At 39.4% G+C, this 24,733-nt stretch overlaps 1 protein-coding gene across 1 annotated transcript in view; it reads right to left on the bottom strand.

Annotated features, from left to right (window-relative positions):
• Nucleotides 1–24,733, bottom strand: part of EHHADH (enoyl-CoA hydratase and 3-hydroxyacyl CoA dehydrogenase) — a 68,188-nt gene that overhangs the window by 22,013 nt on the left and 21,442 nt on the right. The window contains exons 3-5 of the mRNA XM_027957538.2: nucleotides 21,519–21,691; nucleotides 14,531–14,642; nucleotides 5,619–5,723 (exon numbers count right to left, since the gene is read on the bottom strand). Of these exons, the coding sequence (XP_027813339.1) occupies nucleotides 5,619–5,723; nucleotides 14,531–14,642; nucleotides 21,519–21,691 (390 nt within the window). The remainder of the gene's footprint in view (nucleotides 1–5,618; nucleotides 5,724–14,530; nucleotides 14,643–21,518; nucleotides 21,692–24,733) is intronic.

Below are 24,733 nucleotides of genomic sequence, written 5' to 3'. Positions count from 1 at the left end.
AACCATCAATCTTTTCTTGTGAATCCTTACAGAAGTATCCTATACATAAACAAACAGTTACAAACACACCTTCTCCCTATATAGACATTCAGTCCCCCCTTTTCTGTTATACAAATGTTGAACTACTGTATACATGATTCTTTTACTTTATTTTAATTGGAGGCTAATTACCTTACAATATTATAGTGGTTTTTGCCATACATTGACATGAATCAGCAATGGGTGTACATGTGTTCTCCATCCTGAACCCCCTCCCACCACCCTCTCCATCCCACCCCTCAGGGTCATCCCAGTGCACCAGCCCTGAGCACCCTGACTCATACATCGAACCTGGACTGGTGATCTGCTTCACATATGATAATATACAGGTTTCAATGCTATTCTCTCAAATCATCCCACCCTCGCCTTCTCCCACAGAGTCCAAAAGTCTGTTCTTTACATCTGTGTCTCTTTTGCTGTCTCACATACAGGGTCATCGTTACCATCTTTCTAAATTTCATGTATATGCATTAATATACTGTATTGGTGTTTTTCTTTCTGACTTACTTCGCTCTGTATAATAGACTCCAGTTTCATCCACCTCATTAGAACTGATTCAAATGCATTCTTTTTAATGGCTGAGTAATATTCCATTGTGTATATATACCACTGCTTTCTTATCCATTCATCTGCCGATGGACATCTAGGTTGCTCCCATGTCCTGGCTATTGTAAACAGTGCTACAGTGAACATTCAGGTACACGTGTCTCTTTCAATTCTGGTTTCCTCGGTGTGTATACGCAGCAGTGGGATTGCTGTGTCATATGGCAGTTCTATTTCCAGTTTTTTAAGGAATCTCCACACTGTTCTCCATAGTGGCTATACTAGTTTGCATTCCCACCAACAGTGTAAGAGGGTTCCTTTTCCTCCACACCCTCTCCAGCATTTATTGCTTGTAGACTTTTTGATAGCAGCCATTCTGACTGGGTGAGATGGTACCTCATTGTGGTTTTGATTTGCATTTCTCTGATAATGAGTAATGTTGAGTATCTTTTCATGTGTTTGTTAGCCATCTGTATATCTTCTTTGGAGAAATGTCTGTTTAGTTCTTTGGCCCAGTTTTTCATTGGGTTGCTTATTTTTCTGTAATTGAGCTGCAGGAGTTGCTTGTATATTTTTGAGATTAATTCTTTGTCAGTTGCCTCATTTGCTATTATTTTCTCCCATTCTGAAGGCTGTCTTTTCACCTTGCTTAGAGTTTCCTTTGTTCTGTAAAAGCTTTTAATTAGGTCCCATTTGTTTATTTTTGCTTTTATTTCCATTACTCTGGGAGGTGGGTCATAAAGGATCCTGCTATGATTACATCAGAGTGTTTTGCCTATGTTTTCCTCTAGGAGTTTTATAGTTTCTGGTCTTACATTTAGATCTTTAATCCATTTTTAGTTTATTTTTGTGTATGGTGTTAGAGAGCATTCTAGTTTCATTCTTTTACAAGTGGTTGACAGTTTTCCCAGCACCACTTAATAAAGAGAGTATCTTTTCTCCATAGTATATTCTTGCCTCCTTTGTCAAAGATAAGATGTCCATAGGTGCATGGTTTTTCTATTTCGTTCCACTGATCTATGTTTCTGTCTTTGTGCCAGTATACATGATTCTTTTTTCATCTAACAATACAATATATACTGTGGCAATCAAACCATGTCAATACATAGAGTTTCTCATTCAGTTTATTTTTTATTTTTGTATACATAAGTTTAAGTTTAATCGCTCAGTCATGTCCAACTCTTTGAAACCCCATAGACTATAGCCGACCAGGCACCTCCATCCACGGGATTTTCCAGGTAAGAGTACTGGAGTGGATTGCATTTCCTTCTCCAGAGGATCTTCCCAACCCAGGGACTGAACCCAAGTTTCCCACATTGTAGGCAGAGGCTTTACCATCTGAGCCACCAGGGAAGTATATACATATCAGTTCAGTTCAGTTCAGTTGCTCAGTCTGACTCTTTGCAACCCCATAGACTGCAGCACACCAGGCCTCCTTGTCCATCATCAACTCCTGGAGTTCACTCAAACTCATGTCCATTGAGTCAGTGATGCCATCCAACCATCTCATCCTCTGTTGTCCCCTTTTCCTCCTGCCCCCAATCCCTCCCAGCATCAGAGTCTTTTCCAGTGAGTCAGTTCTTTGCATCAGGTGGCCAAAGCATTGGAGTTTCAGCTTCAACATCAGTCCTTCCAATGAACACCCAGGACTGATTTCATTTAGGATGGACTGGCTGGATCTCCTTGCAGTCCAAGGGACTCTCAAGAGTCTTCTCCAACACCACAGTTCAAAAGCATCAGTTCTTAGGTGCTCAACTGTCTTTATAGTCCAACTCTCACATCCATACATGACTACTGGAACAACCATAGCCTTGACTAGATGGATCTTTGTTGGCAAAGTAATGTCTCTGCTTTTTAACATGCTGTCTAGGTTGGTCATCGGAGAAGGCAATTGCAACCCACTCCAGTACTCTGGCCAGGAAAATCCCATGGACGGAGGAGCTTGGTAGGCTGCAGTGCATGGGGTCACTAAGAGTCGGGATACGACTGAGCAACTTCACTTTCTTTTTTCACTTTCATGCATTGGAGAGAAGGCAATGGCAACCCACTCTAGTGCTCTTGCCTGGAGAATCCCAGGGACGGGAGCCTGGTGGGCTGCCATCTATGGGGTCACACAGAGTTGGACACAACTGAAGGGACTTAGCAGCAGCTAGGTTGGTCATAATTTTTCTTTCAAGGAGTAAACGTCTTTTAATTTCATGGCTGCAATCACAATCTGCTGTGATTTAGAGCCCCCCAAAATAAAGTCTGCCACTGTTTCCAATGTTTCTCCATCTATTTGCCACAAAGTGATGGGACCAGATGCCATGACCTTAGTTTTCTGAATGTTGAGCTTTAAACCAACTTTTTCTACTCTCCTCTTTCACTTTCAAGAGGAGCCTCAACTAAGAGGCTCTATAGTTCCTCTTCACTTTCTGCCATAAGGGTCATGTCAATGGCAACCCATTCCAGTACTCTTGCCTGGAAAATCCCATGGACGGAGGAGCCTGGTAGGCTGCAGTCTGTGGGGTCCCTAAGAATCGGACACGACTGAAGCGACTTAGCAGCAGAATCTGCATATCTGAGATACTGATATTTCTCCCAACAATCTTGATTCCAGCTTGTGCTTCATCCAGCCCAGCGTTTCTCATGATGTACTCTGCATGAAGTTAAATAATCAGGGTGACAATATACAGCCTTGACATACTCCTTTCCCAATTCGGAACCAGTCTGTTGTTCTATGTCCAGTTCTAACTGTTGCTTCCTGACCTGCATATAGGTTTCTTAAGAGGCAGGTCAGGTAGTCTGGTATTCCCATCTCTTGGAGAATTTTTCATAGTTTATTTGATTCACACAGTCAAAGGCTTTGGCATAGTCAATAAAGCAGAAATAGATGTTTTTCTGGCACTCTCTTGCTTTTTTCATGATCCAGCAGATGTTGGCAATTTGATCTCTGGTTCCTCTGCCTTTTCTAAAACCAGCTTGAACATCTGGAAGTTCATGGTTCCCGTATTGGTGAAGCCTGATTTGGAGAATTTTGAGCATTACTTTACTAGCATGGGAGATGAGTGCAATTGTGTGTGGTAGTTTGAGCATTCTTTGGCATTGCCTTTCTTTGGGATTGGAATGAAAACTGACCTTTTCCAGTCCTGTGGCCGCTGCTGAGTTTTCCAAATTTGCTGGCATATTGAGTGCAGCACTTTCACAGCATCATCTTTCAGGATTTGAAATAGCTCAACTGGAATTCCGTCACCTCCACTAGCTTTGTTTGTAGTGATGCTTCCTAAGGCCCACTTGACTTCACATTCTAGGATGTCTGGCTCTAGGTTGTGATCACACCATCGTGATTATCTGGGTCGTGAAGATCTTTTTTGAACAGTTCTTCTGTGTATTCTTGCCACCTCTTCTTAATATCTTCTGCTCTGTTAGGTCCATACCATTTCTGTCCTTTGTTGAGCCCATCTTTGCATGAAATGTTCCCTTGGTATCTCTAATTTTCTGAAGATATCTCTAGTCTTTCCCACTCTATTTTCCTCTATTTCTTTGCACCAATCACTGAGGAAGGCTTTCTTATCTCTCCTTGCTATTCTTTGGAACTCTGCATTCAAATGGGTATATCTTTCCTTTTCTCCTTTTTTTTTTTTGGCTTCTCTTCTTTTTACAGCTATTTGTAAGGCCTCCACAAACAGCCATTTTGCTTTTTTGCATTTCTTTTTCTTGGGGATGATCTTGCTTCCTGTCTCCTGTACAATGTCATGAATCTCTGTCCATAGTTCATCAGGCACTCTATCAGATGTAGTCCCTTATATCTATTTCTCACTTCCACTGTATAATCATCAGGGATTTGATTTAGATCATACATGAATGGTTTAGTTCATGTATGGAAAGTAGTTTTCCCTACTTTCTTCAATTTAAGTCTGAATTTGGCAATAAGGAGTTCATGATCTTGAGCCACAGTCAGCTCCCAGTCTTGTTTTTGCTGACTGTATAGAGCTTCTCCATCTTCGGCTGCAAAAAATATAATCAATCTGATTTTGGTGTTGACCATCTGGTGATGTCCATATGTAGAGTCTTCCCTTGTGTTGTTGGAAGAGGTTGTTTGCTATGACCAATGTATTCTCTTGGCAGAACTCTATTAGCCTTTGTCTGGCTTCATTTTGTACCCCAAGACCAAATTTGCCTGTTACTCCAGGTGTTTCTTGACTTCCTACTTTTGCATTCCAGTCCCCTATAATGAAAAGGACATCTTTTTGGGGTGTTAGTTCTAGAAGGTCTTGTAGGTCTTCATAGAACCATTCAACTTCAGCTTCTTCAGCATGACTGGTCGGGGCATAGACTTGGATTACTGTGATATTGAATGGTTTGCCTTGGAAACAAACAGAGATATTCTGTCGTTTTTGAGACTGCATCCAAGTACTACATTTCTGACTCTTTTGTTGACTATGTTGGCTACTCCATTTCTTCTAAGGGATTCTTGCCCACAGTAGTAGATATAATGGTCATCTGAGTTAAATTCACCCATTCCGGTCCATTTTAGCTCGCTGATTCCTAGAATGTCGACGTTCACTCTTGCCATCTCTTGTTTGACCACTTCCAATTTGCCTTGATTCATGGACCTGACATTCCAGGTTCCTATGCAATATTGCTCTTTACAGCATCGGACCTTGCTTCCATCACCAGTCACATCCACACCTGGGAGTTGTTTTTGCTTTGGCTCCATCTCTTCATTCTTTCTGGAGTTATTTCTCCACTATATATACATACATATATGTATCTATCTATCTATCTATCTATCTATTTTTTTTTTTTTTTTTTGTATACAGGCTTAGTTGCCCTGCGGCAAGGCATATGGGATCTTCCTGGACCAGGGATCGAACCCATATCTCATGCATTGACAGGCAGATTCTTTACCACTGAATCACCAGGGAAGCCCTCTCATTCATTTTAAATCTATATCATATTCTGTTTGGACATGCCATAAAATATTTAAGGAGTACCATATTAAGATGGACATTTAACTTATTTCCAAACTTGTGCTAGTTTTATTATCTTCTTACCTGAAATTCTCTGGGCAAATTTGATGGATTCTTCAATTGGGTCTGAGTTCACAATTTTATCTATAATACCCAGCTTAAGTGCTTCATTTGCTGAAATATGTCTTCCTAAAAGAAAACAAAATAAAACAGAACAATATGAGATTAAAGCAAAAGCACCATTCTCTCTAGTAGGAAGTTCACTTGTCCTAGATATAAACATCTATTACAAAATAAATAAGCACTACACTGATTGTTATAGTGGAAAATTACTGCAGAGATAATCAGAAAACTTGGATTCAAGTTCCAACTCTGCCTATACTATTTGTGTGAGCTATACTAGAACCATAATTTCTTTGTTGGTAATTGACAATAATTATGCTTACCTGAGTTATTATGAGTATTAAGTGAAAATAAAACATTTTCCTTATATTCTCTAAATCTCTATAGAAGCACTTTATAAATTATAAATCTCTATATAATTATAAGAGGATTGAGTCTTTATAATAATACAGTTAAAAAATAATAAAGGTAGTAAGAAAAGAGCAGTTGTAGTACCACCTGTTCTTATACTAACATATACCAAGCATTGCCACTGATTATGAAGAGTCCTCAAACATAAATATAGTTGGATTGACAGTGGGAAAGCATTATTAAGTTGATATTATATAAGATATAATCAAAATGTCACAGGAAAATAGGATGGACCTTTGTGTTTTTTGGCTACCCAGCATCTCAACTTCTTCCTTAGTCTGTGAAATTGCTAATGTGTGAGCTTTGGAACCAAAAAGGAAGGTAAAAAGGAAGTAGAGATGATCAGACCATTGTTTCTTCAGACCTGGCACCAGGATGTGGCCCATAATCCCAAACGGGACAAATGGAGGGTTTAATCGATGGTTTTCAGCTGAAGTAGACAACAGCTCAAATCTCATTTTGCAGGTGGTGACACTGAGTGTCTGGTGGTGGTGATGGTGGTGCCAGGAGCACCTACTGTCCAGAGGTGGCACTGGCAGCCTCTGGTGTAATAATAGATTGGAAGCTCTAGGGGCTTATAGAAGTTTCATGAGGGTTAGCATCACTCTCAAGTTCTTCAACAGGCATAAATGTGTAATTTGATCTGCATACTCTGAAGTAGGAGGTTAAGGAATATAAGCATTCCTCAGCACAAGGGCAGAAGGAGAGACAGTGGCACACAGCTCGCTTGCCAGCATCATCTGGGCTTCTAAATTGTTTGTGCCTGCTAACTTGCTCCAGTCGTATCCAACTCTTTGTGACCCCGTGGACTGTAGGCTGTAGGCCAGGTTCTTCTGTCCATGGGATTCTCCAGGCAAGAATACTGGACTGGGTTGCCATGTTCTTCTCCAGAGGATCTTCCCAACCCAGGAATCTAACCTGCATCTCTTGTGTCTCCTGCATTGGCAGGTGGGTTCCTTACCACTAGCGCCACCTTGGGCTTCTGAAGAGCAACCACCAAATCAGTCTTGCAGGCACAACTCCTCCACAGTCTTCGCTGCTCTTCCAGAGTGTTGGCGGATGCCATCTCCAAAGCAAAACCTTCACTCCTGGTTCTTAGTAGTGCTTCAGGGAGCAACCAATGGGTTTTCTTGATCAGATAGACAATTCAACGATTTTTGGCAGGGGTCACTCTGTAACAGCAATATTTGGGCAGTCTGCTGGAAATGCCTCTGAAGGCAGGCCTCCAGATCTCCTCCTGGGGTGAGGAGGACAGGGAGGAGTGGGTAAGTGGCTTCAAGGGTGAAGTCTCTCAGGTATAAAACCACTTAAGTGAGGGATGAGTGAATCAGACTCCCCACATTAAGGGGCCCAAAGGGACACAGAATGGAATATGAAAATGCGGCTACTAAAAGGATCTTTGGGGCAGCTGAACAGTGGAGACAAGAGATACCCACAGGATGGACTGAAAATTCCTTCAGCTATAATGATTTCTTCTGACCTGGATTTCACAAAAGTTGGGAGTACTGCTACTGTTTGTATGGAGTCAATGAGATTTCAGGTACTTTTATTCTGTTTCAAGGATCTGAAGAGACAGCTCTGTATATCCAACCCAAATGCTCATGCTGAGATTTGAACTTGTTCTTTCTTATGCTGCTCTGAGTGTAGACAATAACCACTGTTCGATCTAATGAGAGCCAAGCCTTGATCTACTACAAAGAGACTGGAGCAACTTGACGTTGAGACTTCTCCAAGCCAGGTAATCTCATTTTTTTTCCCAATTTCCTTTGTGGCTTCTTTTCGAACCTTCAGAAAAAAAATTCTACACAGAACCCTTGCCAGATGCCATTTTAAATTCCCCCTAAAATTATAGAGACTACTTAAAAACATAGGATGATTCTAATGTTAGTATTCTTCTCATTTATTGTGACCTTTTCTGTGCAAATCAAAATCCATCATGTTCTTACTGCTTTTACCTCTTCTCTTCATCATGTTAAAAATAGTGATATTTCTATAAGCAGCAGTGTTTTGAAAAAAGTGAATCCTAGATCACTTTTTTGCTTTTTGTCAAAGAAGCCAGGTTCCTTCCTGATTTCCTTCAAGATATCCTTGCCTTTCAGGCTTAATACTGAAAGCAGGAACACACAATTCCTCAGTATTCCTCCAAATGCTTTAATTTCTATCAATATAAACCTTAGAATTCACAGACTCATTTCACACTGTTATGAATTCCCACCATATTTTATGCTTCTCTGCTTCCTTTCTATTTTGCCCTTTGCAGAATGAACCCTCTCGTGTGCTTTGAATTTCTGTAGTATGTTGGGTTGACTGTAAGCATTCTCTTGTGAATTCTGCATTAGGGACTTAGAACAGTTCACATTCTTAAAATTGCAGTTACCCTACCATTGTAAATTAAAGCAATTTCTAATCTATTTTACTGAAGACAAGAAATTAGTTCTCCTAACTCCCCTTTCAAGCTCTACAGAATTTATAACACCTCCTTATTTAAAGGCAAAAAAAAAGCCATTTTAGACTTTAGTCTAAATTTCTTAGTAACTGTATCAATTACTGTATAAATTATACATTAGATTGCCAGGAGAAATATCAATAACCTCAGATATGCAGATGACACCACCCTTATGGCAGAAAGTGAAGAAAAACTAAAAGCCTCTTGATGAAAGTGAAAGAGGAGAGTGAAGCTCAACGTTCAGAAAACTAAGATCACGGCATCTGGTCCCATCACTTCATGGGAAATAGATGGGGAAACAGTGGAGACAGTGTCAGACTTTATTTTTTGGGCTCCAAAATCACTGCAGATGGTGACTGCAGCCATGAAATTAAAAGACGCTTACTCCTTGGAAGGAAAGTTATGACCAACCTAGATAGCATATTCAAAAGCAGAGACATTACTTTGACAACAAAGGTCCATCTAGTCAAGGCTATGGTTTTTCCAGTAGTCATGTATGGATGTGAGAGCTGGACTGTGAAGAAAGCTGAGCGCCGAAGAATTGATGCTTTTGAACTGTGGTGTTGGAGAAGACTCTTGAGAGTCCCTTGGACTGCAAGGAGATCCAACCAGTCCATTCTGAAGGAGATCAGCCCTGGGTGTTCTTTGGAAGGAATGATGCTAAAGCTGAAACTCCAGTACTTTGGCCACCTCATGAGAAGAGTTGACTCATTAGAAAAGACTCTGATACTGGGAGGGATTGGGGGCAGGAGGAGAAGGGAATGATAGAGGATGAGATGTCTGGATGGCATCACTGACTCGATGGATATGAGTTTGAGTGAACTCCGGGTGTTGGTGATGGACAGGGAGGCCTGGTGTGCTGCAATTCATGGGGTTGCAAAGAGTCGGACATGACTGAGAGACTGAACTGAACTGAACTGAATGATATATTAGTAATAATATAGACTCACGTTATTTTCTAATTTGGACTGTGTGCACAGTTCTGTATTGTGGTTTCTGTGTCAAAGCACAAGTGTTCTGATTGGCAGTTCTCAAAATTTTTAGTCTTGAGACCCCTTTGTACTACTAAAAATTATGGAATACTCTAAAGAGCCTTTGTATATGTGGGTTATTTCTATCAACATTTACTATATTAGAAATTATAACTGAGAACTTTAGAAATGTGCCCTTTATTAAATCACTTTAAAATAATCATGATAGACCTATTACATATAAACATAAATAATTTTATGTACATAATCCTATTTTAAGAATTTAGTAAGAAGAGTGTCATTGTTTTACATTTTTAAAAATTTCTTTAATTTCTGGCTTAATAGAAGATAGCTGGGTTTTCATTTCTGCTTCTTCATTCAATCCGTTTTGATACCACATGGCATAAAATAACCTCTTATTATTACAAAAACAGTGCTGACTTCAAGGACTGCCTCCCCTCCAGTCCCCTGTACCCCACACAATGGTCTTAGGTACACCTAGGAGTCTGTGGGTCACACTTTAACAACTCCTGATTTGGACCACATTTAAAGACCATGTAGCATCTTATATATGAATCCATACATTTAGAATTTATTTGTGGCTGGTGTGATTTTAGCTACTTTGAGGGTAACCTTTTGTTGTATTTTGTTTTTATCCTTTGGAAGCTTGCAGGATTCTATTTCCTGAAAGTTTAAAACCTTTATCAAAACACAAGGCATTGACATTTCATCAGATTTTTCAGGAAAATGGTGTGTCTGCTAAAATACAATCTCTGATTCTTTTATGTATCTGAAGAGTTTCTTCCCTTTTTCCCTTTGATTATTGCTTCTCCCATTTTTGCTTGTGCTCTGGAAGTGTTTATTATTCGTCGCAGAGACCTCTGTTAGAGACCTTCCATGTCTGCTGCCTTCATTTACATTTCATGTATCTTTTAAAAAAATTCTTCTGAATTCTATAAGTGGGTCTCTATCCTCCATGTTGCTAATTCAGTAGTCTGTTCTATTGCATCCTTTTTTCAATGCTTCAAAAATTATTTTGGCTAACATATTGATTTTAAACAGGTTTTTTATTTAATAAATAATATATTTTCTTTTCTAATTCAGAATATTGTGAGTTTGCTAACCTTTTTCTTTAATCTGTTTCAACAGACTCACATTTATGTTTCATTTTTCTAATGTCATAGAATATTTTCATAGATTTTAGGTTGAGTGTTAAAGGTTTTGTCTGTTAGTTTGTCTTAGTCATGAAATAATGTTTGCTCATATGTATTACTGGTGACTGGGAGCCATGGGCACTAAAACTTGCCCTTAACATCCTGTTTGAATACAGAGAAAACCCACCTGGACCTAACTAAATCTGAAAGGCTGGCAGGATATAGATGTCACTTGCAATTTCTTCCCCAGTACCCTGGGTGCGCTTCAGTGACCAAGGGAGATGGGACCTAGAAAACAACAGCAGAAGGAAGGGCAAGGCACTTGGAGTTCTCCACATCTGAATGGATGGAAAACATCAGGGAGGAACTGCAATGTGCCCAAGCACATCTTTTGTGGTTACTGCTAAAGATTCAGTTGTTTTCAGATGGCATTTTAGGGAAATTGTGGAGAAGCGGCAGTTGTTGTAATCGATCCACTTTTCCAGAATTACCTCCTTCATGGTTTTCAGAAGAAAAGGTTAGCTATTTACTCATTAATTTAATCTAAATTTATTTACATATTAATTTCCTACAGGGCAGTGCCTACAAAGCTGGTGTTTTTCCCCATTAACATCAGTAGGGAATCTTCAACTTCCAGTAACAACTTTTTTTTTAGCATCCTTTCTCAGGAAAAAGTGTTTTCCAGAAGCAAGACATCAGGAATCTAAAATAGGTCAGCAAACTGTGCTCCTTCCAGAGGCTCGGAGAGAGAATCCATTTCCTTGGCTTTTCTAGTCTCTGAAGGCTGCCCACATTTATTCTTCTCTTCCTCCATCTTCAAAGCCAATTTGTACCATCTTCTTTCCTCTCTGACCTCTCTCCTTCCACTTCTGAGGGCCCTTGAGATAAGCTGGGCCCACCTAGAAAATCCAGAATAATCTCACATCTTAAGATTCTTAATTTAATCATATTTGCAAGGTCCCTTTTGAATGTAAGGTAATATATTCACAAGTTCTAGGGATTAGGATGTGGACATCTTGGAGAGGGGCATTGTTATGCCTACCACAGTTACTATTTATAAAATATCTCCTAGGTGACAGGTACTCTAGCAGAAGCATGTCATGTAATTTCATTATTCCTTAGAACAACTATGTGGTTGTTTTACTGATGAAAAAACAAAGACCAAGATGAGTTCAGACAATCTTGCTTCTAAATTCCAGGCCAGTCTATCCAACTGTCTTACTTGACATCTCCACTTGGATGTCAAACTTCACACGTCCAAAACTAAGCTCTTGCATTTCTTCCCTACAACCTGTTCTACAAGCAGAAATCCCCATCTTGGTAATGGCACCATCCTTCCAGCTGCTCAAGCCATTTAAATCATTCTTCTCTCCCCTTTCTCTCACCTCTACATTTGATATGTCACAAAATCCTGGTTGGCTCAAAATATATCCAGAATTTGACCGTGTCTCATCATTTACATTGTTACCACTCAGGTCTACATTTCCATCATGACTCCCTTGGATTATTAAAGCACCCTTCTAACCAGTCTTCCTATTTCTGCCCTAACCTCCCATCAGTATAGTTTCAGTAGCCAGAGTGATCTTGTAAAACACATAAGTGACAGCATGTTACTCTTTTGCTCAAAACACTCCAACGCTTTTCTACCTCATTCGGCAGAAAAGTCAAAGTTCTCTCTATAATTTTCAAGGCCCTATAGGATGTGACTTCACCCGCAACTACTCTTTCCCTTACTCACCTCACTCTAGCTTCATTGACCTTCTTGCTGTTCTTTGAAATTTCCAAGTAAGCCTTACCTCAAGGGCTTGGTATTTGCTATTTTCTCCATGTGAAATATCTTCCACTAGATATTGGTGAAACAAGCTTCCTCCATCCTTCAGGTCTTCACTCACGTTCATTTTGTAGGAAAGCCTTTCCTAGCTATCCTACCTATAAAATTTTACCCACCCCCAGCCTATCATTTCACATTTCCCTTTTCTGCTTTATGTTTTCTCCTCAGCGCTTGTCTCCATCTAATCGACCAGATATACTACTTACATAATAGGTAGCCGTGGCATTTAGTAAGAGTACACAGCATGGTAGCTGGTCACCAAAGTGATCTGCCGTGTGTTTGACCTCTGGGTATTTAAGCTCCCCTCACAAGCTGAATAGGAAAGACTCGGATAATCAATAAGATAATTCAGAAAAGATGGCATGGAACGCCAAAGCTAGGTCATAGAAGACACTGCAGTCTTTGCCTTGCTCCCTCTTGGACCAGTTACTCTAGAGGAAGCCAGCTTCCATGTTGTGAGGGGATACAGGAAACTCTAGGGAGAGGCCTCCATGGAAAGAAAATGAAGCCTTCTGCCACAGTCAACAGGAACCAGCCATCCATGTGACTCAGCCATCCCAGGAATAGATCTTCCAGCCCCATTCAACTTTTCAGATGACTGTGGCCCCAGTCAGTGTCTCGGCTACAATCTCAAGAGAACCCTTGAGCAAGAACTCAGCTAAGCTGTTCCAAAATAACTGACCCACAGAAACAAGGGGAGAAAAAACACTGCCAATCAAACCATGACTCCAGGGAATGTAAGCAGCATCTTGAGCTCAAAGATGCAGATACCACTGTGCATTTTTGAACAGATGAAATATAATAATGATAATTATTCTTATTGTTGCTATTTTCTATATGTAATCTCTATAAGGGCAGGAGTTTTGGTAAGTCTGATTTGCTGCTATAGGTCCACTGCCTGCAACAGAGCCCAGCACATGAGAAAAAAATTAAACAGCTATTGCATGAGTAAATAAAACTGAATTTGTACAAAGCATACATGTTCATATGTAGCACAGCTGGGATTCAAGCTCAGGTCTTTAATTCTAAAGCGTGTGCTCTTTTTATTGCCTGTTCCTTGGGATACAGTCTGTTATCAAGATGTTCATCTTATTTTTACTCAATCCTCCTCTTTTACTAGCAAGTCAGATGTAGGAATAATAATATATAGCTAACATGTATTACCATGTCTAGGACTGTTCTAAGCACACTGTATTCATTAATGCATCTGATCTTCATCATATCACCACATGGTAGGCACTGCTGTTACATACATTTATGAGGAAACTAAGGCACAGAGAGGTAAAGTGATTGACCCCAGGTCTCACATTATTTCTGTTTGGAATAAACACTGATGCATGCACTATCTTCCAACCTTACTTCAACTGGAAATATCTTTTATGTCTTTTAATATGTGGTAAATGCAGGGTCTCTTAGGGCTTCTTTGGTGGCTCAGCTGGTAAAGAATCTGCCTGCAATGCAGGAGACCCTGGTTCAATTCCTGGGTTGGGAAGATCCATTGGAGAAGGGATAGGTTACCCACCCCAAGATTCCTGGACTTCCCTGTGGTTCAACTGGTAAAAAATCCACTTGCAATGTGGGAGAAATGTTTTCTAGTGTTGCATTGTTCACATTCTCTACTGAAAGATTACAACTTCTATTTGAGGCTAATATCTTCACACCTGGGAAATGAAAAATTCAGTCATTTCCAAACTAAAACTTGAAATCTTTCCTTGGAAATTCTAGTTTTAATTCTTGTTGTATATTATGATTTCTGAGTAAGATCTGAATATAATGCACCCTATGCAAAAGCAGTGTCTATGAGTAGACTCTTAAATGTGATTAGGGCTTTGTATATACTCTCATCTAAAAGGTACACATATTCGCTCCTCATGGTAACTTTTGAGAAGCTCTCAGGAAAGATATTATTTCCATTTTACAGATAAGAAAACTGACATCAAAGAAGTTAAAGTATCCTCTTAACATTACATGGGTAGAAGACTATCAAGCCAGAATGTTTCTAAATCCTTGTCTATTTCCTCACATTGATCCAGGCTGCCATTGGCAGAGTTAGTACTCACCTGAGATAATCAAGTCAAGTGCAGCAGGCACTCCAACAAGTCTGGGGAGAAGCTGGGTTCCTCTTGCACCAGGAAGGATTCCTAGTGTGACTTCTGGGAAGCCAACTTGAGCCTATCAAAGATTGAAGGCATAAAGGTCGTTAGAATGAGATGCTACATTCAGAGTCAAGCCAAGCATTCCCTTGGGTTTCTCACACCCTCAAAAACATTGTTGCACAGAATTCAGTGAAGGTTTCTACAGAGGAAATCAATGTATACCCGCTCTTTTAATTAACAGCATAAACAGAACTGTGCCATCACTAAGTCTTCATGTTGAAACACATCCCTAGCTCCTCATACATTTTTTTCTCTGACTCTATTATGACCTGTCTCAGCCAACCCAAATAATAATCTCCAGAAACAGCTCTATGGAGCCCTGAAAGAGCCAAGCAGCCAAGAAATTACAAAGACAATCCAAAAATTGGGAGAGAATATTTTCTAATCATATGTCTGGAATATATAAAGAACTTTTAAAACTCAATAATAAAAACATACATGATCCAATTAACATGAGCAAAGCATCTGAACAGACATTTCTCCAATAAGATACAAATGGCTAACAAGCACATGAAAAGATGTGCAATATCATTAGCCATCAGGGAAATACAAATCAAAACTACAAGATACCACTTCATAACCACTAGGATGGCTGGCATTAAAAAAAAGACAGACAGTAACAAGTTTTAGAGAGGATGTGGAGAATATAAAACTCTCATACATTGCTTGTGGGAATGTAAAATGCCACAGTCACTTTGGAAAACAATTTGGCAGTTTCTCAAAGATTAACCATAGAGTTTCCATATAGCTATATAAGATCATGGTATCTGATCCCATCACTTCAAGGCTAATAGATAGGGGAAAAGTGGAAACAGTGGTAGATATTTTTCTCTTGGACTCCAAAATAACTGCAGATGGTGACTTCAGCCATGAAATTAAAAAACACTTGCTCCTTGGAAGAAAAGCTATGACAAACCTAGACTGTGTATTAAAAAGCAGAGACATCACTTTGCCTACAAAGATTCAACTAGTCAAAGATGTGGTTTTTTCAGTAGTCATGTACAGATGTGAGAGTTGGACCATAAAGAAAGATGAGCTCTGAAGAACTAATGCTTTCAAACTGTGGTGCTGGAGAAGACTCTTGAGAGTCTCTTGGACAGCAAGGAGATCAAACCAGTCAACCCTAAAGGAAATCAACCCTAAATATTCATTAAAAGGACTGATGCTGAAGTTGAGGCTTCAATACTTTGGCCAACTGATATGAAGAGCCAATTTATTGCAAAAGACCCCGATACTGGGAAAGATTGAGGGCAGGAGAAGAAGTGGGTGACAGAGGATGAGAAGGCTGGATGACATCACCGATTCAATGGACATGAGTTTGAGCAAACTCTGGGAGATAGTGAAGGACAGAGAAGCCTGGTGTGCTGCAATCCACAGGGTCACAAAGAGTCAGATACGACTTAGCAACTGAACAACAACAACCCAGATATTCCACTCCTATATACATAACCAAAAGAAATGAAAACATGCCCACAAAAAACACTTGTGCGAAAATTTTCATAGCATTATTGTTTATAAATCCAAGAAAGGAGAAACTATCCAAATGCCCATCAAGTAATGAATGGCTAAAGAAAATATGGTATATCCATAAAAAGAAATATTCAGTCATTGGAAGGAATGAAATACTAATGACATGCTACAATGAAAAAAATAATGCTGAATGGAAAGAAACAGACACAATATATTATATGGTTCCATTTTCATGAAATGTTTAGAATAGGCAAATCCATATAGACAGAAAATAGATTAGTGGTTGCTAGGACTGGGGGAGAGGGAAATGGTGGGTTACTCCTAAACGGTGTGAAGTTTCTTTGGGGGGCAATGAAATATTCTAAAGTCAGTTGTAGTAAACACTGCATAACTCTGTGAACATACTAATATACTATTGTACTGTACATTTTAATTGAGTGAATTATATGGTATATGAATTATATCTAAGTGAAGCTATTATAGAAAAGAAGGTAGGAAGGAAGGAAAGAAGAAAGGTAGGAAGAAAGAAAGTCAGGCAGCAATCTCAACTCAGATGAGAGGGTGAGCTTGAGAGCTTAATCACATGACTTTCCTAGTCTTAAAAGAGGCCAAAGCTCTGTTAGTCATTTCCCAGGTATAAGGATGGGAGGAGGAGGGTACTTAAATACAGACCACCATTTATCCAAGTTGTGATGCCAACAGCTCCAATATACCTGGAATGTTTGAGTCTCTCTCACATGAGGCTTTCCTAGCTGTTAATCACCATTTTCCCCACCACTAGTCATCCCCCTTCCCTGACTTATTATTGCTTGTAACTTAGATCTGCATTCAGTGTTCAGAAGGTCATGATATAAGGAACACAGAAAAAGGAACACAAGATATGTGTCTTTATTTATGCATGTGTGCATGCTAAGTTACTTCAGTCATATCTCTTTTTGACCCCATGGACTATAGCTTGCCAGGCTCCTCTGTCCATGAGATTCTCTAGGCAAGAATACTGGAGTGGGTTGCCATCCCCTTCTCCAAGGGATCTTCCTGACCCAGGGATTGAACCTGGGTCTTGAGGCTCCTGCATTGCAGGCAGATTCTTTTACCTCTGAGCCACCAGGGAAACTCATCTTTATTTATAAGTTTCATTAAAAAAATTAAAACAAAGGGAAAAGGTTAAATAAATTATGATGAATCTATTAATACAAGACAGGAATCATAACCATTTAAAATATTTTTAAGAAATATTTCCAATAAGATTAACAGTAAATTTCTCATCAGAAACTATGGAGGCCAGAAGGTAGTGGGGTGACATGTCTAAAGTACTGAAAGAAAAATACTGTCAACTAATAATTCTACTTCCAACAAAATTAGTCTTTAAAAATGAAAGCAAATTAAGACATTTTTCAGATAAATAAAAACTGAATTTGTTGCTAGCAGATCTACCATACAAGAAATCCTTCAGCATAAAATGAAAAGACACTAGATGGTAACTTAAATCCACATGAAAGAATAAAGAATACTGTTAAAGGGTAATTATATGGGTAAATATAAAAGACAGTATTAATGTAATTAATTTTTTGCTTGTAATTCCTCTTTTTTCTTATCTGATCCAAAAGACCATTACATTAAGCAATAATAATATATTTATGCATATGGGCATGCAATGTATAATGATATAATTTGTGACAATAACAATATAAAGCAAGTGTGCAACAGAATTGTAAGGGAGCAAGTTTTTTGCATACTATTGAACCTAAGTTAGTATGAATCTGAACTGCTGCTGCTGCTGCTAAGTTGCTTCAGTCGTGTCTGACTCTGTGCGACCCCATAGACAGCAGCCCACCAGGCTCCCCCATCCCTGGGATTCTCCAGGCAAGAACACTGGAGTGGGTTGCCATTTCCTTCTCCAATGCGTGATAGTGAAGTCACTCAGTGGTGTCCAGCTCTCAGCGACCCCATGGACTGCAGCCTACCAGGCTCCTCCGGAGGTCCATGGGACTTTCCAGGCAAGAGTACTGGAGTGGGGTGCCATTGCCTTCTCCGATGAATCTGAACTAGTTTATTGCAAATTAAGATGTTAATTATAATCCCTAGGGCAATCACCACTAAGAAAATAACTAAAAAATATACAGTGAAAGAAACGATAAGAGAATTTATCCATTTATCCATTACCCGAACTTATCCATTTAATACAAAGAAAGTATTAATGGAGAAATTGAAGAATTAAAAGAAATATAAGATGTAGAAAACAAACAGGAAAGTGGCCAAAGTCCTTCCTCATCCATAATTATGTTAAATGTAAATAAATGGTAGACATTGGTAGAATGGATAAAAAATATATAATAATAATTTAAATATGGTATTAGTAGAAAATAGAATACAATAAAATTCCATTGTTTTTTTTTAAAGAAAGGTTGCAAAGAAAAATAAATATAAGAAAAAATGTTACGCAGGAAAAGGATCAGAATGAAAAAAGATAAAATGTTAGTAGCAGTTATTTCTGAACTGTGAGTTTATGGTGACTTTAATATAAAGATGACTTTATTGTATTTTATAGTCTATTACAATGATGAATATTACCTTTATTATCAGAAAATATATCACTTATAAAAATATTACTATTGTAAGGCAGGCATCACAAACTTCAATCTATATGTCTAATAACCTAAATTATATCTATTTTCAGAAATAAATGGATTTATTAGTTGTGTGCTATTTTCAATAGGAACTTGTCTTCTTCAGTTCAGTTCAGTTCAGTTCAGTCGCTCAGTCGTGTCCAACTCTTTGCGATCCCATGAATCGCAGCACACCAGGCCTCCCTGTCCATCAACAGCTCCCAGAGTTCACTCAAACTCACGTCCACTGAGTCAGTGATGCCATCCAGCCATCTCATCCTCGGTCGTCCCCTTCTCCTCCTGCCTCCAATCCCTCCCAGCATCAAAGTCTTTTCCAATGAGTCAACTCTTCGCATGAGGTGGCCAAAGTATTGGAGTTTCAGCTTTAGCATCATTCCTTCCAAAGAAATCCCAGGGCTGATCTCCTTCAGAATGGATTGGTTGGATCTCCTTGCAGTCCAAGGGACTCTCAAGAGTCTTCTCCAACACCACAGTTCAAAAGCATCAATTCTTCGGCTCTCAGCCTTCTTCACAGTCCAACTCTCACATCCATACATGACTACTGGAAAAACCATAGCCTTGACTAGACGGACCCTTGTTGTCAAAGTAATGTCTCTGCTTTTGAATATGCTATCTAGGTTAGTCATAACTTTCCTTCCAAGGAATATGAGTCTTTTAATTTCATGGCTGCATTCACCATCTGCAGTGATTTTGGAGCCCCCAAAAATAAAGTCTGACACTGTTTCCACTGTTTCCCCATCTATTTCCCATGAAGTGATGGGACCGGATGCCATAATCTTCATTTTCTGAATGTTGAGCTTTAGGCCAACTTTTTCACTCTCCTCTTTCACTTTCATCAAGAGGCTCTTTAGTTCCTCTTCACTTTCTGCCATAAGGGTGGTATCATCTGCATATCTGAGGTTATTGGTATTTCTCCAGGCAATCTTGATTCCAGCTTGTGTTTCCTCCACGCCAACATTTCTCATGATGTACTCTGCATAGATGTTAAATAAGCAGGGTGACAATATACAGCCTTGACATACTCCTTTTCCTATTTGGAACCAGTCTGTTGTTCCATGTCCAGTTCTAACTGTTGCTTCCTCACCTGCATACAAATTTCTCAAGAGGCAGGTTAGGTGGTCTGGTATTCCCATCTCTGTTAGAATTTTCCACAGTTGATTGTGATCCACACAGTCAAAGGCTTTGGCATAGTCAATAAAGCAGAAATAGATGTTTTTCTGGAACTCTCTTGCTTTTTCCATGATCCAGCAGATGTTGGCAATTTGATCTCTGGTTCCTCTGCCTTTTCGAAAACCAGCTTGAACATCAGGGAGTTCACAGTTCACGTATTGCTGAAGCCTAAGAATTTTGAGCATTACTTTACTAGCTTGTGAGATGAGTGCAATTGTGCAGTAGTTTGAACATTCTTTGGCATTGCCCTTCTTTGGAATTGGAATATAAACTGACCTTTTCCAGTCCTGTGGCCACTGCTGAGTTTTCCAAATTTTCTGACATATTGAGTGCAGCACTTTCACAGCATCATCCTTCAGGATTTGAAATAGCTCAACTGGAATTCCATCACCTCCACTAGCTTTGTTCATAGTGATGCTTTCCAAGGCCCACTTGACTTCACTTTCCAGGATGTCTGGCTCTAGATTAGTGATTGTCCGGGTCGTGAAGATCTTTTTTGTACAGTTCTTCCTTGTATTCTTGCCACCTCTTCTTAATATCTTCTGCTTCTGTTAGGTCCATACTATTTCTGTCCTTTATCAAGCCCATCTTTGCATGAAATGTTCCCTTGGTATCTCTAATTTTCTTGAAGAGATCTCTAGTCTTTCCCATTCTGTTCTTTTCCTCTATTTCTTTGCATTGATCACTGAAGAAGGCTTTCTTATCTCTTCTTGCTATTCTTTGGAACTCTGCATTCAGATGCTTATATCTTTCCTTTTCTCCTTTGCTTTTCACCTCTCTTCTTTTCACAGCTATTTGTAAGGCCTCTCCAGACAGCCATTTTGCTTTTTTGCATTTCTTTTCCATGGGGATGGTCTTGATCCCTGTCTCCTGTACAATGTCATGAACCTCATTCCATAATTCATCAGGCACTCTATCTATCAGATCTAGGCCCTTAAATCTATTTCTCACTTCCACTGTATAATCATAAGGGATTTGATTTAGGTCATCCCTGAATGGTCTAGCGGTTTTCCCTACTTTCTTCAATTTAAGTCTGAATTTGGTAATAAGGAGTTCAGGATCTGAGCCACAGTCAGCTCCTGGTCTTGTTTTTGTTGACTGTATAGAGCTTCTCCATCTTTGGCAAAGAATATAATCAGTCTGATTTCGGTGTTGACCATCTGGTGATATCCTGAAGTACTAATAGTTATGAGACCACAAAACTGAAATGTTTGAGATAGGAAATGAAAATTTAAATAGACATGCATACTCAGAAGTTATGCCCAAATATTTACTTCATACTGTACAAGCATGGCTTAGTGAAATTTGATGTGGGCAATAGCACTGTACAGGAGTTCCCCTTTATCTAGTGGTTCACAGGGAGGGCCAAGGGTTAGTGAAGGGTCAGTTACAGGCTCAGGATAGCAGCTATTTATCAACTAGATTGGACATAATTCAACATTTCAACAACCAGTACCACTATACTGGTATATAACAGCTGAACACCAGTGCTAGAAATATCTGAGAGTTATCAACCAGTAAGCTAACCATTTACAGTGATCACCTCTGATGCTTATGACAACATTTAATGCTTGCTTTAAAGAAAAGCTCCCTACATAAATTCCTATATGGATCCCCTCTCTTACCTCTGCATGGGCAATTCTATAGTGACAGCCCAGGGCCAGCTCCAGTCCCCCTCCTAAAGCCACCTTTTGGATAGCTGCCACCACAGGCTTCTTGTTTCTCTGTATTTCATCTACTATGTCTCCCAGTTGTATGTCAAAGCTCTTATGAACTTTGAATTCTCCAATATCAGCACCTAAGAACACAGAGAAAAGGAAAAAAGAAAGTTGAGGAAGGCTTTGCTATTTAACAATAGACTATCAGATAGCACTTAAGGAATCTCAGATCTCTTTGGATTCCTGAAACACTTTATTCTTCGGCTGCAGACGCAGTAAAGCAACAAGTAGCCTGAAAAATGTAGAGTGATATGAAAGTCATCAAATATTTATCAGAAGTCCTGTAATCTAAAATCTGTTTTTCCATATGATAGTAATAACTCTACCTTCAGAAAAATTTGAAAGTTCAGAGAAAGGAAGCAAAGATTCTGAGATTGAGTTAGCCCCTCCTCATTTTCGGCATGATATTGCTCACCAACTCTTTTCACAGCCATTTAGACCTGTATCTTTTTTAAGGGTGTCAGTTATTACAATATAAAACCTCGTAAAATGCACAGATTTGTGAGTTATATGTTGATCGACCAGCTTAGAATTATGTTTTTCTGATAGACTCTTTTGCAATCAATGAAAGTAACATTTACTGGTTTTCTTAGTTACGAAAATAATACTCATTATAAAGCGACTTCCCCTATGATTCAACAAGTAAAAATTCTGCCTGCAGTGCAGGAGACACAGGAGATGCAGGTTGGATCCCTGGATCAGGAAGATCCCTTGGAGAAGGTAATGGCAACCCACTCTGGTATTCTTGTCTGGGAAATCCCATGGACAGAAGGAGCCTAGCTGGCTACAGTCTATGGAGTTGCAAAGAATCGGACCACAACTGAGCAACTGTCAGGGAATATTTAACAGGAGGATTCCTACGTGCTGTTTCTCATAAGTCCTTTGTTCCTTATCAAAATGGAATGGCACGCTGCTCCCAGGAACTGAGGTCATTATGTGAGACAGGCTTGAATCTCCTTTAGTAAACATTCTCTTTACGACAAAACTGCTTAGACTCCATCCCCTTTCTTGAGATATGGGTTGTCTCCTGACCTTGTGACCATTATTAATCCCTTGTTCCCTTGGTAACAGTTGCTGTACATTTGGTTTTCTGATCTTTATCATTGTCGAAAAAAACTTCTTATACAACAGCCTATATACGCTCACAGAAAGATCATTAAAGCACCTTTGCTCCATCAGAGCTTGGGTCCCCGTGTCTTTCTTTCTCTCTCTCTCTCTGGCTAATTCTCTGGAGCGTAGAAATCTGTTGTGCTCACTCTCCTGCCTGGGCTTCTAAGACTCTCTCAAGAAGGCGCCCTGTGCCTTCACCTCCTCGAGAGAGCGCCTAGTGCCTTCGTGAGCAATGCAAGCCCTGTGTCAAGGGCTTTATTGGTTCTCTGCATAAAAAAGGGAATATCAGCCTCTTTCTCTTTTTCACTTTCTTATCGTGGACTCCAGACCACCAGGTTCCGGTCCATTAAAGGACCCCAACAAGTGGTGTCCAGAACAAGGACTCTGGTATACGTGGCATTTCAGATGGAGTGACTCCAGGCTTATTGAGGTCAGGCCCTATTGAGGTCGGTAAGTACTAGACATGGGTCAAAAGGCTGGAAAGCCCCATCATTTCTCTACTTTACTTCACCATTTGTTTAAAGTTCAGGGACTTCTGGTTTCACACCAATGAATAGAGGTTTGCCTTCAAACAGTAGTCGAACATAATCCCTGGTTCCCCGATGAAGGCAGTTTTGATTTAGAAATTTGGCAATGGGTCAAAGAAAATGTTGAATGAGCCACCAAGCAGGGAAAAAAATATTCCAATTGATTTCTGGTTCCTATGGGCTCTCATTAAAGCTGTAATTCTGCCATTTCAAGGCAAATTTTACCCCTCATGATATTCGACAACAGACAGAACACTTATTGCTTGAATATGAATTAGATGATGAAATTTTACAAAAGGCCCAATTAGAACAACACAGAATATTTCAAAATTTTCCTACTAGTCCTGCCCCAGCTACTCCAAATGCTCATCCTCTGCCAGCAGGCATGAATCCAGAAGTCTCTACTTTGTTAGAACCTAATGATGCTAATAATGACTCTTCTAAGATGGCTTTTGATACCCAAACTGGCAATGCTCTTCTGGACAATAATGATAAATCCTTGGCACAGACTCATATTTGCAGAAAATCAGCACTTACTCTCTCTTCTCTGCAAAGAGGCTCTCTAAATTAATGGCTTTGCAATTACAAATTTCTGATGCCAATGGTTTCTCTGTCTTTCTAATTTTAAGAAATCCTGATGCTCAAGGGCACATAATACCTCAATATGACAATATTAATCTTTTTTACATGCAACAAATGAAAAAGGCTATAACTATGTATGGCCCACATTTGCCTTTTACTAAAGAACTTCCAAATGTTGTAGCATCTTCTATTGGAAACTTTATTCTCTATGATTGGCGAATTTTAATAAAAGCTCTCCTTAAACCAGGAGAATATCTTCAATGGACAATGTGATTTCATGATATAGCCAGAGATCATGCTAACAAGAATACTCGAGCTGGCACTCCCCAAAACCAAATTATTTTTGAAATGCTAACTGGCACCAGACAGTTTGATACCATAGAAGCTCAAACACAATGCTCTCCGTTATTGCATGAACAATTAAAAACAGTAGCCCTTAAAGCTTGGGATCGAATTACTCCTCAAAGAGAGCCTACAGGTAGCTACACTAAAATATTACAAGGACCAGCGAAAATTTTGCTGATTTTTAGCTAGATTAGAAACTGCTATTTCCTGTACTGTAATTGGAGAAAAAACTAAGAAACAGCTAGAGAAATTACTTGCTTATGAGAATGCAAATCAAAAATATCAAAGAGCTATTGCTCCAATTCATGAGACTGGGACTATTATTGATTATTTGGAGGATTGGCCCAATCTAGGATCAGAAACTCAAAAGATGCAAATGCTAGCTGAGACAATGGCTGCTGTCTTTAGAAAGAGAAATGAACGATGCTTTGCATGTGGAGATAAAAACTATTTAAAAGGGACTGCCCTAAGAAGACTAATAAAAAAAACCCCTCCAAGAATCTGCCCTTGCTGCCACAGAGGAATGCATAGGGCTAAGGATAATAAATCTAAATTTGA

Source organism: Ovis aries, chromosome 1 (genome assembly GCF_016772045.2).
Source record: "Ovis aries strain OAR_USU_Benz2616 breed Rambouillet chromosome 1, ARS-UI_Ramb_v3.0, whole genome shotgun sequence".
NCBI lineage: Eukaryota > Metazoa > Chordata > Mammalia > Artiodactyla > Bovidae > Ovis > Ovis aries.
Note: the sequence above shows the minus strand (reverse complement) of the source record. Positions and strands in the feature narration are given on the sequence as shown.